The sequence below is a fragment of the Betta splendens genome, chromosome 14, assembly GCF_900634795.4.
Source record: "Betta splendens chromosome 14, fBetSpl5.4, whole genome shotgun sequence".
Taxonomy (NCBI): Eukaryota; Metazoa; Chordata; class Actinopteri; order Anabantiformes; family Osphronemidae; genus Betta; species Betta splendens.
The window spans coordinates 3,342,229-3,353,473 of record NC_040894.2 but is presented as its reverse complement, the minus strand read 5'-3'; the positions used below and the strand labels follow the sequence as shown (position 1 = coordinate 3,353,473).

General features: G+C 43.8%; 1 protein-coding gene across 1 annotated transcript; it reads left to right on the top strand.

The window, feature by feature from the left end:
- The first annotated feature begins 7,078 nt into the window (after positions 1 to 7,078).
- yipf5 (Yip1 domain family, member 5) lies at positions 7,079 to 11,028 on the top strand. The gene is made up of 6 exons (XM_029174780.2): positions 7,079 to 7,206; positions 8,060 to 8,175; positions 8,292 to 8,464; positions 9,509 to 9,654; positions 9,780 to 9,961; positions 10,074 to 11,028. The coding sequence occupies exons 2-6, from the start codon at positions 8,066 to 8,068 to the stop codon at positions 10,234 to 10,236; spliced, it is 774 nt and encodes a 257-aa protein (XP_029030613.1). The 5' UTR covers positions 7,079 to 7,206; positions 8,060 to 8,065; the 3' UTR covers positions 10,237 to 11,028.
- Positions 11,029 to 11,245: the final 217 nt, after the last annotated feature.

Below are 11,245 nucleotides of genomic sequence, written 5' to 3'. Positions count from 1 at the left end.
GCAGAGCACATTGAATATAGTCTTGATTGTCAAGTATATAAAAAGTCCTATGATTCAGTCAGAGTTGAAACCAAACAACCTGAATACAAGTGTGCGTGAGCAGCGCGGATGTGAACCTAGTCAGGACCCGAGCAGTCACGTAGAAGTGGCATCGAACCCTCCACCACCGCCGCTGCTGCTCTGCCTTTCCAGAGCAGACCGTCCACCGCCCGCTGCTGGTGCAAACGTAGTTCATTTCAAGCTCACGTCCTCCGTCCCCAGTGAGCGTTTGGGTTTGTGGCGTAAAAGCTTCAAAAACACGCGTCAGGACCCGTCACGGCAGCGAGCGGCGCGTTCCTCCGCGCTCTCTGTTCCGCTGCGACATCAGAACGGAGATCAAGGACCTCGCTGGAGTGAAGATTCCACAACGCTTCAGTGACTCGAATAAAGCCTGTGGTTTCTTTGATATTTTGCTGCTTTTTAATTTTGAAAACGTTACTTTGGACACGATATCCGAAAGAATTTTAAGTTGCAATCTGCAAATCCTCACCTCTTGACAGATCGACTCGCAGCGCAGTCATTTTCATTCTGTTCGGTGCAGGCTGGTCACAGATGGCTGAAATAAACACCACACTACTTCCACTTCAGTCCTTTATTACAGCCACGCTGAACGATGCCGGGCCTTAGATGGGAAATCTGCAAGTACAGCAAGCGTTCAATGCATAAATTTAGTGGGCTCAGGGAGGATGAGTCTTTACAAAATGAAATTCTCGGCGTGCTTCAGCCGTACTTCAGACGTGGACCATTATGAAGAGTCATTTGAAGGCGCTCTGTTTCAGCTGAACGCTGGATCTGGATCCAGCGAGAAACTAACGGGTGCAGGAGACGGAGGGAGGACGAGGTGTCTGTCAGGTGGAACAAGCGGCTTTAGGAGTGATTATAGATGTCACACAAAGGACAGTGCTGATGGCGCCGTGCCCGTTTATTTAGAACTCATCAGCGCTGCCAATAATGAGCCGTCAACCGCTGTGAGTCACTGCTAGATTAGATGCTCTGAAGGTAAACGGGGAGTGGAGGCTGAGAGGACAGTCTCTACCGAGCGAGAGGAAATCGTCTTAACGAGCTCTGTGACGTCATTCGTCGTCTTCTTCCTCATTTGTTGTTTGCTTATTTATGCTACACACAAAAATAGCTTTTAACCGCAGCACTTGCTTCATTATTGGATGTGTGTTTAAAAATCGAATAATCCTCCCCGTGTTTATTGCTTAAAACCCATGTTTCTGTGTTTGCGCTCTCCTTGTTGAGTGTGATGCTGCACATTCCAACCGCCGGTACGAACGGGATGAGTCACGCGTCTGTGCTTTGAGCTCACTTCAGACGTCTGCCGACGAACTGGTTATCGTTAAGGAGCGTCCTGTCTCTGCATTATTGATCTTCAAAGATGAACGCGGTGGAAATCCTCGTGGGGAATCAGCAACAGGTCCCAGTGCCCCAGATTTTTTGGATCCAAACGAAATATTTTTAGCAGACTCCTGACTTATACTTGCACCTGAATCCAACTCCAGAGTCAGTTCAGTTGAGGGAAGTAGATCCAAGCCTCCAATAAAAGTCACCTCTCACATGATAACGTCCGTCTTATGATGTATTCACATTTTCTGCTTCCCTCTGTGGCTCGTACGTGGACTAAACGCCAGCAGAGTGACAAATTAAGGACGTTTTTCTTCCAAATGCTGCAGCGCAAGACTCTCTTGGCTCCCGAGCAATAAAATTACAGCATCTTTGGATTTCTGCCTATTTCAGCAGGTCACGAAAATGAGTTTTCCGCGCTTTGTGTCGCTTTGCAGCTTTGCCCCTCAATCCCTCATCATCCACTCTGAACAGGCTGAGGCAGCTTTCCCTGCTAAACTGGGTCCACTGCTCTCCCTGGAGACAAGGCTATTTAACGGAAAGCCCACTAAACATTAAGGGCTTTGGCAGCTGAAGCAGAGCGGGGTGTTGAGGGACAGACAAGTGACTCCTGGAGCCGGGATAAGTAGAAGCCTCCAAGATGCCACAGAGAGCTGAGGAGTCTCAGCTTGTCGTCTGGCCAGTAACACGGCAGCGGAGCTGTCATCCCACTCACTAACACGGGACTCTGCAGGTGTCACCGGGACCGGTGGAGGCATCAGAGTAGAGGCTGTACCACTGGAGCCAGGCTGAAGCAGGGAGAGCGGAGCCAGAGCTATTTTGGATGCAGCCAGCTGAGTCTGGGAGTCGTTCTCATGTTTATACGTTAGCTCTAATTGTGGAGCTGGCAGCGACAAAGATGCACGGAGCCCTTTTATCACGTTTGGGCTCAGACCAAAGGGAAGCTGTGCCGCGTCCTCCTTCAGGATATACGATCTGCATATTTGCCCGGAACCAAATGCTTTTATGAGCATTAAACACAAGTATTTCTATTCCACGTCAGGTTTGGTTTCCGGAGTCGACCTTCTGTCCTCTTTGGGCACGTTTAAGTTGTTGTCACTTCATTCAGTGGTGCTGATGCTGGAGCTACGGCTCGCTAACGATGCAGCTAACGCTAGTGGCTACAGCTACGTTGCATCTGTGTGATAGTATTCATAGTAATAATTGTAATAGTAACAGAGACCTTTCACTTAATGTTCACGTTCTCTTTCACCCACTTGTGCCCAGAGAAAGAAAACGAATCCCAGAGTCAAACCAGCAGCTTTTATTTGCATCTTCCAGTCGCTGGCATTTTATTCCACTTGCGCCATGTGAGACTCAGCAAGCAGTTGGCCCGGATCAAGTTGTGGGTGTAGTGAAAGGATGGGAGGGGGCGGATCTGACAGCTCCACAGTGAAGGAAGAAATCACTGTTCATTTGTTAAGAATACAACATCCACTGAGTCAGACGGTGTGTAAATGTATTCTGACTCATGCTTCTGTCTGTTTTGCATTGGACACAGATGAGCCGTGATGAGCACGTACAGAGCCATCATTTAGTCTGATCCATGTCGGACCCGCTGCACATTGGAAGACGTCTGCACCGCGTCACTTCTGCTGTGTTTTCATTGTGCTGCTTTAAAAATAATCCCAAAAGACGATTCACGAGTTCCTGTGTTTTAACGTTTCTCCGTCCGGGCAGCGCGGCGCCGTCGGGCCTGAAGGGACCTCGACCCTGTTGATTTGGCAAGTCATGCAGATGAGATGTTGCTAAGCACCCACCAGTGTGAAGGCCACGTGGGAGCAGGGTGTGTGTGTGTGTGTGTGTGTGTGTGTGTGTGTGTGTGTGTGTGTGTGTGTGTGTGTGTGTGTGTGTGTGTGTGTGTGTGTGTGTGTGTGTGTGTGTGTGTGTGTTAGAGCACGTCTCTCCCTCCTCTGTCTCGCTCCCTTCGGTGGTTTCCCTGCATTACTGCCTGGCTCCTGGGATTAAAGGGTGGTTTCCACAGGTCCTTGAATGTGTGACAAATCACCCAAAGTCCTTTGAACCGTAACAATCTCTTTAAAATGATTGTATCCAATTTGCCTTTTTGACTAATACCAGCAAAAACTGTCAGATGGTTTTTCTGTATATACAGTAGTAAAGCTGCACATGATCCATTTCCCTCTAAATCTATTAGTCAAGATTCACAGACACACAGCAAAGTTAGGATGAATGGAACGTTCGAAGCGCTCGACACATGAAGTGAAAAATGAATAATTTCTGCCGTGGTGAGAAAGTGAATGTGACAGATGGTGAGTGGAGGATGTATAATTGAACGTGTGGTGGGTCTCGGTTCACTCCTGTCGCCAGTCATTTCATCAGGAATCCACACTGTCTGGTGGGGAGTCGCCCCCAACAAAACATCAGCAGCAACAGGACTCACTGCTTCCTACTGTCCAGTTTGATGTCCACATTTGTGTAAAAATTTCTATTCATCAACTCTCCATTGAGTAGTTGTAACAGTCCAACAGTGCGGTGGAACCGCGAGACGCGTGAATTCAGTAGAAGAGAAAGTGTCGTTTTTCCTCAACTGCAACCTTCGCAGGAAGAAGCGCAGCTAAGATCATACCTGTCCTCAAAGGGCTGTCAAGAAGCATTGTGGGAAATACGGGATGAAGAAGAAAATTGAGGTGACAGGTTGAGGGAATAGGCCCGCTGCCAAAACAAAGGAAATTGCCACACTTCGTCATCACTTCCAGAACTTCTGAAACGCTTTGAACGTCGTAAATTGGAGATATGAAACCATGGGAGAGGTTTCTGAGGCGCCGAGCGGCCGGACAGATGATTGGATAATGTACGTTAGCAATTCCACCCGAGTCCCAAAAGAAATCTATGCCTCTTAGTCTCGGACCAACTTTTACCCCTGCCATCAAATCATTTGTTTCAGCTGGATGGAAAAATGGCAGAAGAGGAGTGAAACGTCAGGCGGTGAGTGGAACCACACTGACTTAATCTTTCATGTGTCCTGCTCTGTATTATGTTTCTAGCAATGGCAGCTCTCATGCTCAGATTAACAAACACTCTCCTACTATAATGAATCTTTACATTATAAATTCTCCATGAAGACATCATTATTTCGACATCAAACCTCATGCAGATATAAATTCCAATTGATGTGTGCTCCACACATGTACGGCTTTAATGGAACGGGGCTTTAATTGAGAGGAGTTGATTGTGCATTCTGCAAACGCTGTGAGCGTTGGAGGAGGTATTGACTTTTGCCGACGGAACTCGAACCAATTATTGCACCGCTACAATAACACGTCTCGCATTGAGTAACTGCAACAAAAGTTAGGGGAAAGTGGAAAATGAAAGTTGGCAGCATGGCTCCGGGAAGAAGAAGCATGGCCATGCAACTGTTTGTAAGGTGAGATTCATTTTAGAGGCCTCTGAATGCGTGTTGACAGGTGGAACACTCGTGGGTCGGCTGCCGCGGTCCCTGAACGCAGCCGGAGGCGCGTGAGGAAGAGGATGGCGAAGGTCCACAGCGCGGATGCCAGGAAGCATCAGCGTCCAGTCCAGGTTTACCATTCAGAACCACAGGTTTACACGGGGTGACACTTCCTTAATGGTGCATGTGTTTGTAGGAGAGCGTCAACGTCACCCAGGGAACTGCTGTCATTTCTGCAATTCCCCATCAATTTGATCACAAATACAGTTTAAACATCGCGAGCATCGTCCGTAGATTCAACCGAAATGTGTTTTCCTGTTCATTATCGTTTTGTGAGGCGCTGCCACGTCTCGAGTGGGAGGAAGTCTCATTCTGGAGCAAACAAACTTGAGGCGTCTTCAGCTGCTGATTGTTATTTCTGTGCTCACTCACAAAGAGAAGAAAGCTGCTCCAGAGAAAGGGGCCACGCGAGCGCCACATGCCTGCTAATTCACGGCCTGTGCAACAGACACGTCAATGGAGTGCCAGCAAATTGAATTAGAGGCATTTAATCTTGAGTGTTCTGAGGAAATGTGCGCTTCCACTGCTACTGTAGATAAAAACAGCGGCTGCGCGTGTTTGGCGCCACGTTACGCAGAAGGATCTGCTACTGTATCTGCATAATTCATTCTTCTGAGGAACATTTAATAAGATAACTTGGGCATTTTCGCTTTCGTCTCAGTCCTTAACCCCGGAGAGGCAGGGCGAGAAATCTTAATGAAGGTACAGTAGGAGGTTGTGGGACGAGAGGATGCAGTGGAGGGGATTCAGCAGTTTTAATGCACTCATCCACCCAGGCAGTGACAGCAGGATTACAGCTGAGACTAAAAAAAAGGCAATTATGACAGCGTGTGGCAAAACTGCCCTAAATTCAATTACCCTCTCTAGCTCGCCTCAATTCCCTTATAATAACAGAATTAAAGTAGAGTGGCAAGTATAGAAATGATTGAAAAGTCAAAAGACAGAACTATTTTCACATCAAACCGTTTTTATTCGTGCAGAGGTTTGTTCATCACATTTTATGTTGCTTTTGTAATTGTTTCTTTCATGTATTGTTGTACTTGCCTGTCCGTCACCGTAAACAGAGACCGTCTTGGAGCTGCTGTGTGTTGGAGCGCGTGATTGGTCGCCTGGTGTGGAGACTTCATCGTAGCTCGTGTAAACTCACTGACGTAAATGTTTTGTGCTGTTTTGCCCAAAAGCTTTGTTTGTGTTTTTTTGTGCGAGACCCATAACTCAATCACTGTTTGTCTGTCAGAGACTGAAGAGGCTCAGTTTGCTGCCTGTGAATAATGAGAATGTTTCCCTTCATGTGCTTTTCCGCTGCATTATTTTCCTATTTCTGCTTCTTTATAACTCCAGGCTAGGAGCACAGCCAAGTTTATGTAATTTACTTTCGTTTCACCCGCCACCAGTTAATTTATGGTAAAAATTCAGACATTGTTGTGAACGCCAGAGGTGCTTTTGTTTCAGCATAGAGGGAGAAATAATACAGTATTAATAAGCCTTGGGCGTGAGGCCAAGGTAGAAGTCGTTATAGATGTCACACTGGGTAATAGTTTTGCAGTACAGTAGTAAAAATGTTGCTATTTCTTATGTTTTCTCTTGACCTCGACAATTCAGAAATGAAAAGTATATTGCACTGTGTCTGTGTGTGTGTGTGTGAGGGGGGGGGGGGTCTGTTTGAAACATTATGTGAGTTCACCAGGTCTTACATTGTCGATTATTTTTCTTATTTTCATACATGTATCATAATAATATAATATAATGTATATGCACTATAGTAACCTTTCAGTGGATCACTGGTGCTTTGATTCCCTTGTGTACATGCATCCCATTAAATCACTTAATGTGCTTTTCCTGTGATATTTACACACCGTTCACGGTCTTGTTAAAGGTTGATGTGCTCTTTGTCATGAGGGCAATCCATACCATTAAAAAGTCCATGCACTTTAAAGTTCTGACCTTTAAAACTGAATTATTACTGCTCCTCCTGCTGCAGCTGCTTCCATCATATCTCTCCCTCTCACTGAAGAAGTCTGTTTACCCAAACCTGTTGGAATAGTCAGCGTATCAGTCCTTTCAGTCATGTAAATATGCATTTTATAAACCTGAAATCTAGTTAGTTTTTATTTTAAAACGCTAAAAATCAAAACATCTATTTAATATACTATAATGTCTGTGGCTAATGTAATACCAGCATTTGATGCTAGAGGGCGCACTAGATTTGCAAAGATTATCGCGTTAGAGTCCTTCACGGCTTCCGTTGTCTACATATCATCCCGGAAGCTCTACCTTGTCCTGACACGTAGCAACCGCGACCAAGTTGGCAGGTATGTGTTATTCCTTGCCATAGTTTGGTTTTATAAAAGCATTGTTTATGTAATAAATGTTATACTGAGTAGAAATGCCGGCGCTGACATTCTGCGCAGTTCTCCTACAGTTAGTGTTAGCTAAGCAGCTAGCCGAGCAGTTAACGGTACCTTAGCCACATTAGCCTACATCAGCTGTTTTATTTGGGTAAAACCGGTTATCTTTTTAAGTGTTTGCAGTTGTCGAACTATTAGGTAGTTGTTTGTGTTGTTTATTATTTCACAGCATGCACATTAATTCTTTTTTTTGTATGCATCTGCCTGCGTTAGCCTCATCAGGATATTAACGTTACAGTTAGTTAATGGAAGAACTCTTTAGCACTTTGTTCCTAATAATAGCATACAGTATAGTCACGTTGTGACGCTTAACATTTCTTAGTACTTTGGGGTCAGTCAGTGGTTTGTGGTTTGTTTTAGCAGACGAATAAATAAAATCATTACTAGATTGACTGCAGGCTAACGCTAACGGCTCTGTTTGCATGCGTGGACATGCAGCTGCAAAGATTTGTGCACCTCCCGGCACTAGTACATGCTTTGTCGAGTTTTGTTTTTCTTCGGCTTGTCTCCATGAAGTCGCAGTCTAGTGCATCTGATTGTTCATGAATTTAAAACAGAAAAAAAACAAAAGTTGATGAAAGTATTTCCTCTTTTAACAGGAACATTAAAGAAAGCTGTCTGTGACCTGCAGCAGCTTTATTTGCCTATTTTCTCATTACAAATACCCCAAATATCATCATGATGATAAAATATGTCCAATCTACCGACTGTAGGGTGGTAATGATGATTGTTCTTGGTTTTTATTTTTCTGTCACAGTGAAAGATGTCAGGGTTTGACAATTTCAACACAGATTTTTACCAGTCCAGCTACAGTGTAGATGACCAGAACCAGGGTGGCTATGGGTACACGAACACCGATAACCCCTACAACAAGTAAGTGAAGAAAGCCTTTCTCACTGGCTGTTGACACCTACACCATAATGTTTGCACGCTGTCGCTACTTTGTTCTGCTGTTATGTTTTATAATGATTTTGACTGTTGTTTCTCAGGCAGTATGGTCAGTATGACTACTCGCAGCCCATGGGTTATGCCTCCCCAGGGATGATGCAGCCCCAGCAACCATACACAGGACAAATCTTCCAGCCTACACAAACCTACACACCATCACCTTCACAGTCCATGTATAGTAGCAGCTTTGATGACGAGCCACCGCTTTTAGAAGGTAGGTAAACTACACCTCCTGTTTTTGTTCTTCTTACACAGCTTTTGAAAAGTCATGATTAGCAGTTTTATTCTGTTCAATACAATGTATCCCTGCTTACAATAAATTGTTTACTTCTTTGCCTCATTGTTTGTTGTCTGTCAGCCGGAGATTTGACTTGTCATTATAGTGTGTATTGCCTTTTTGCTATGCCTCTGTCCTGTACACTATGACAGTGAGCCAATTTGCACACTTCCAAATCTGGACTAAAGCCAGAAAACTGAATCAGCATTGTTAATTTCACTTTCTGCTTTTACTGTGAAATGTCAAAATGCCCGTGAAAAAATTCTGTTGCTAGCAGTTTGTGACTACACTATTATATCAGCAAATTCACTGCTAACACTTAACGTTCACAACACCAGCTGCCCCAGAGCTCTGTCTTGTCACTGCCATTCAGTGCTGTCAAGATGTGTTATGTCAAACAAGATAAGATTAATTAAAATCAATTAACCTAAATTAGATTAAACTAGATTCTCTTCATGTTTGATCTAGCTCACACTGCATTTACCTAGAGGTTAATCTATACATTTAGTCTACTTGTTCTCAAATAATCAATCAAGTGATTATCTGTCAAATTTATCCTACGTCTGTTGTGTCATCTCATGGGGTTTAATTAGTCTTTAAATTATTTGATTTTATAAGAAAGTATTGAATCTCATATGTCAGATAAAGTCAGTTGAAATTCAATTCAAATCTTGTGAGAATTTGTACAAACATGTTACACGGTTCTTCTCCACCCTCGTCAAATCAGATGAGGGAATTTTCTTTTTGAAGAAGTGGTTTTCTGTCTCCAGTAAACAGGACGTGGCTCAGCATCTTGGAGTCATAACACACCAAGCTAGCATATCTATCTGAAAGTATGTGCGATAAGGAGTTTTAAATGGAACTGGGGTGTTTTAGTCATATATGGTTGCTCAGCTAAACAGAGAGGCCTGTTGACTTTTGATTACAGCTTTAATATCCTACGTCACTGTAGCTTTGAACTTTTTTTATCCCCTGTGCTAGAATTGGGAATCAATTTTGACCACATATGGCAGAAGACTCTCACAGTGCTCCATCCACTGAAGGCAGCAGATGGCAGCATCATGAATGAGACGGATCTGGCGGGCCCCATGGTTTTCTGTTTGGCCTTTGGAGCAACACTTCTCCTGGTAAATGTCATTAAACAAGCCTTAACCTTATCATTTACCTTTTGGTATAAATACAGAAAGGATACTGCACCTGTGTATTCACCTGCACATGTTGTGTGTATTCATTTACTTTTATTTCTGTCCAGTCCGGTAAAATCCAGTTTGGCTACGTGTATGGCATCAGCGCTATCGGCTGCCTCGGCATGTACTGCCTGCTCAACCTGATGAGCATGACCGGCGTCTCCTTCGGCTGTGTGGCCAGCGTGCTGGGATACTGCCTCCTACCCATGATCCTCCTCTCCAGCTTTGGAGTCCTCTTCTCTTTACAGTGAGTGCCTAAGACACCAGATCGAGTACTATCGATCACGATTTAATAGAAACAGCATGTGTCTGAAGGATAACTATTAATAAACTGATCAAAGCTTTCTTTTTTTTTTTAGGGGCATGATGGGAATAATTCTAACGGCAGCGATTATTGGCTGGTGCAGTTTTTCAGCCTCTAAGATCTTCATCTCTGCGTTGGCCATGGATGGACAGCAGCTCTTAGTTGCTTACCCCTGTGCTCTCTTATATGGTGTCTTTGCACTTATCTCTGTCTTCTAACCGTTTAAAAAAACTACTCTCCAGTTTCTGTAATCTCAGTCTAATTGCACTCAGTGTAACTAGTGTAGGTATTGGCTAATTATGCTGTTATTACAGAACAGGAGCTATTTAAAATGGCACTAAGCCTTTTTTTACGAGTCCCCTTCACTCACTGCATCTTGACATGACTGTCAGCAGACTGGACTTGACCGTCTCACTCATGTCTGCTCTCCTCCCTGGCTCCTCCACGCGCCCCAAAGGACACACAATCCTGGTAAAAAAATAACTGTACTGTGGACCTCTTCAATCCTTCATTGTCCCTGTGTTTTTTAGGGCATGAAGATGCAGAGGTGAGCAATTAGTTTACACAATGGAGACCGGAGGAGAGAGATTTCATTTGATATAGGCAGGAAAATGTTCTTTGTAAACACTGCAGCTTAATTGAGAGCCAGTGAATCGGCCACATATCATACTTTTCTTTTCAAAAACCTGGTGTGAGTCATGTTTGGCAAACATAGTCAACATCTGGAAGACTAAGGGAAACTTGCTGTCAATCTGCACAAGAAGACAGTGTCCAGGACAGTGATCTGATGTTCGATGTTTTTATTATATTCTTATGATATTCATTTGAATTTTGATGCCTTTCAAGAATAAAAAAATACAGATTGCTCAAGAACTATTTTCAAAACCAGTTTTAATTAAACTGTCTATTGGTTGCTATGGTTACCATCCTTATCGTCCACTCGCTTAATACGCTTTGATGTGTCTGTTGTTCATGTCTTCTCTTACACATTAAAGTTGTCCATGAATGTTTTTTGCCTTGTCATAATCAAAGGCAGGTAGTTGTAAGTAGTGGTACAACTTCTAAATGGACTAATACACACACTGTCAGTGTCTTTATAGTATTTGCTTTAAAACAGAAAAAGCTAACATGCCCCTAAGGAAGTGAAATTATATTTAACTACAGAGCAAAGTTTGATCCTGGGTTGTTTTATGAGAAAAGAACTTAAATGTATCATTGTGTTAGATC

Bases quoted from the DNA above. Each gene is read 5' to 3' on its own strand.
- yipf5 (XM_029174780.2), top strand. From the start codon at position 8,066: ATGTCAGGGTTTGACAATTTCAACACAGATTTTTACCAGTCCAGCTAC. The intron at 8,176-8,291 runs GTAAGTGAAGAA...GTTGTTTCTCAG, and splicing joins ACCGATAACCCCTACAACAA to GCAGTATGGTCAGTATGACT. The intron at 9,655-9,779 runs GTAAATGTCATT...ATTTCTGTCCAG, and splicing joins TTGGAGCAACACTTCTCCTG to TCCGGTAAAATCCAGTTTGG.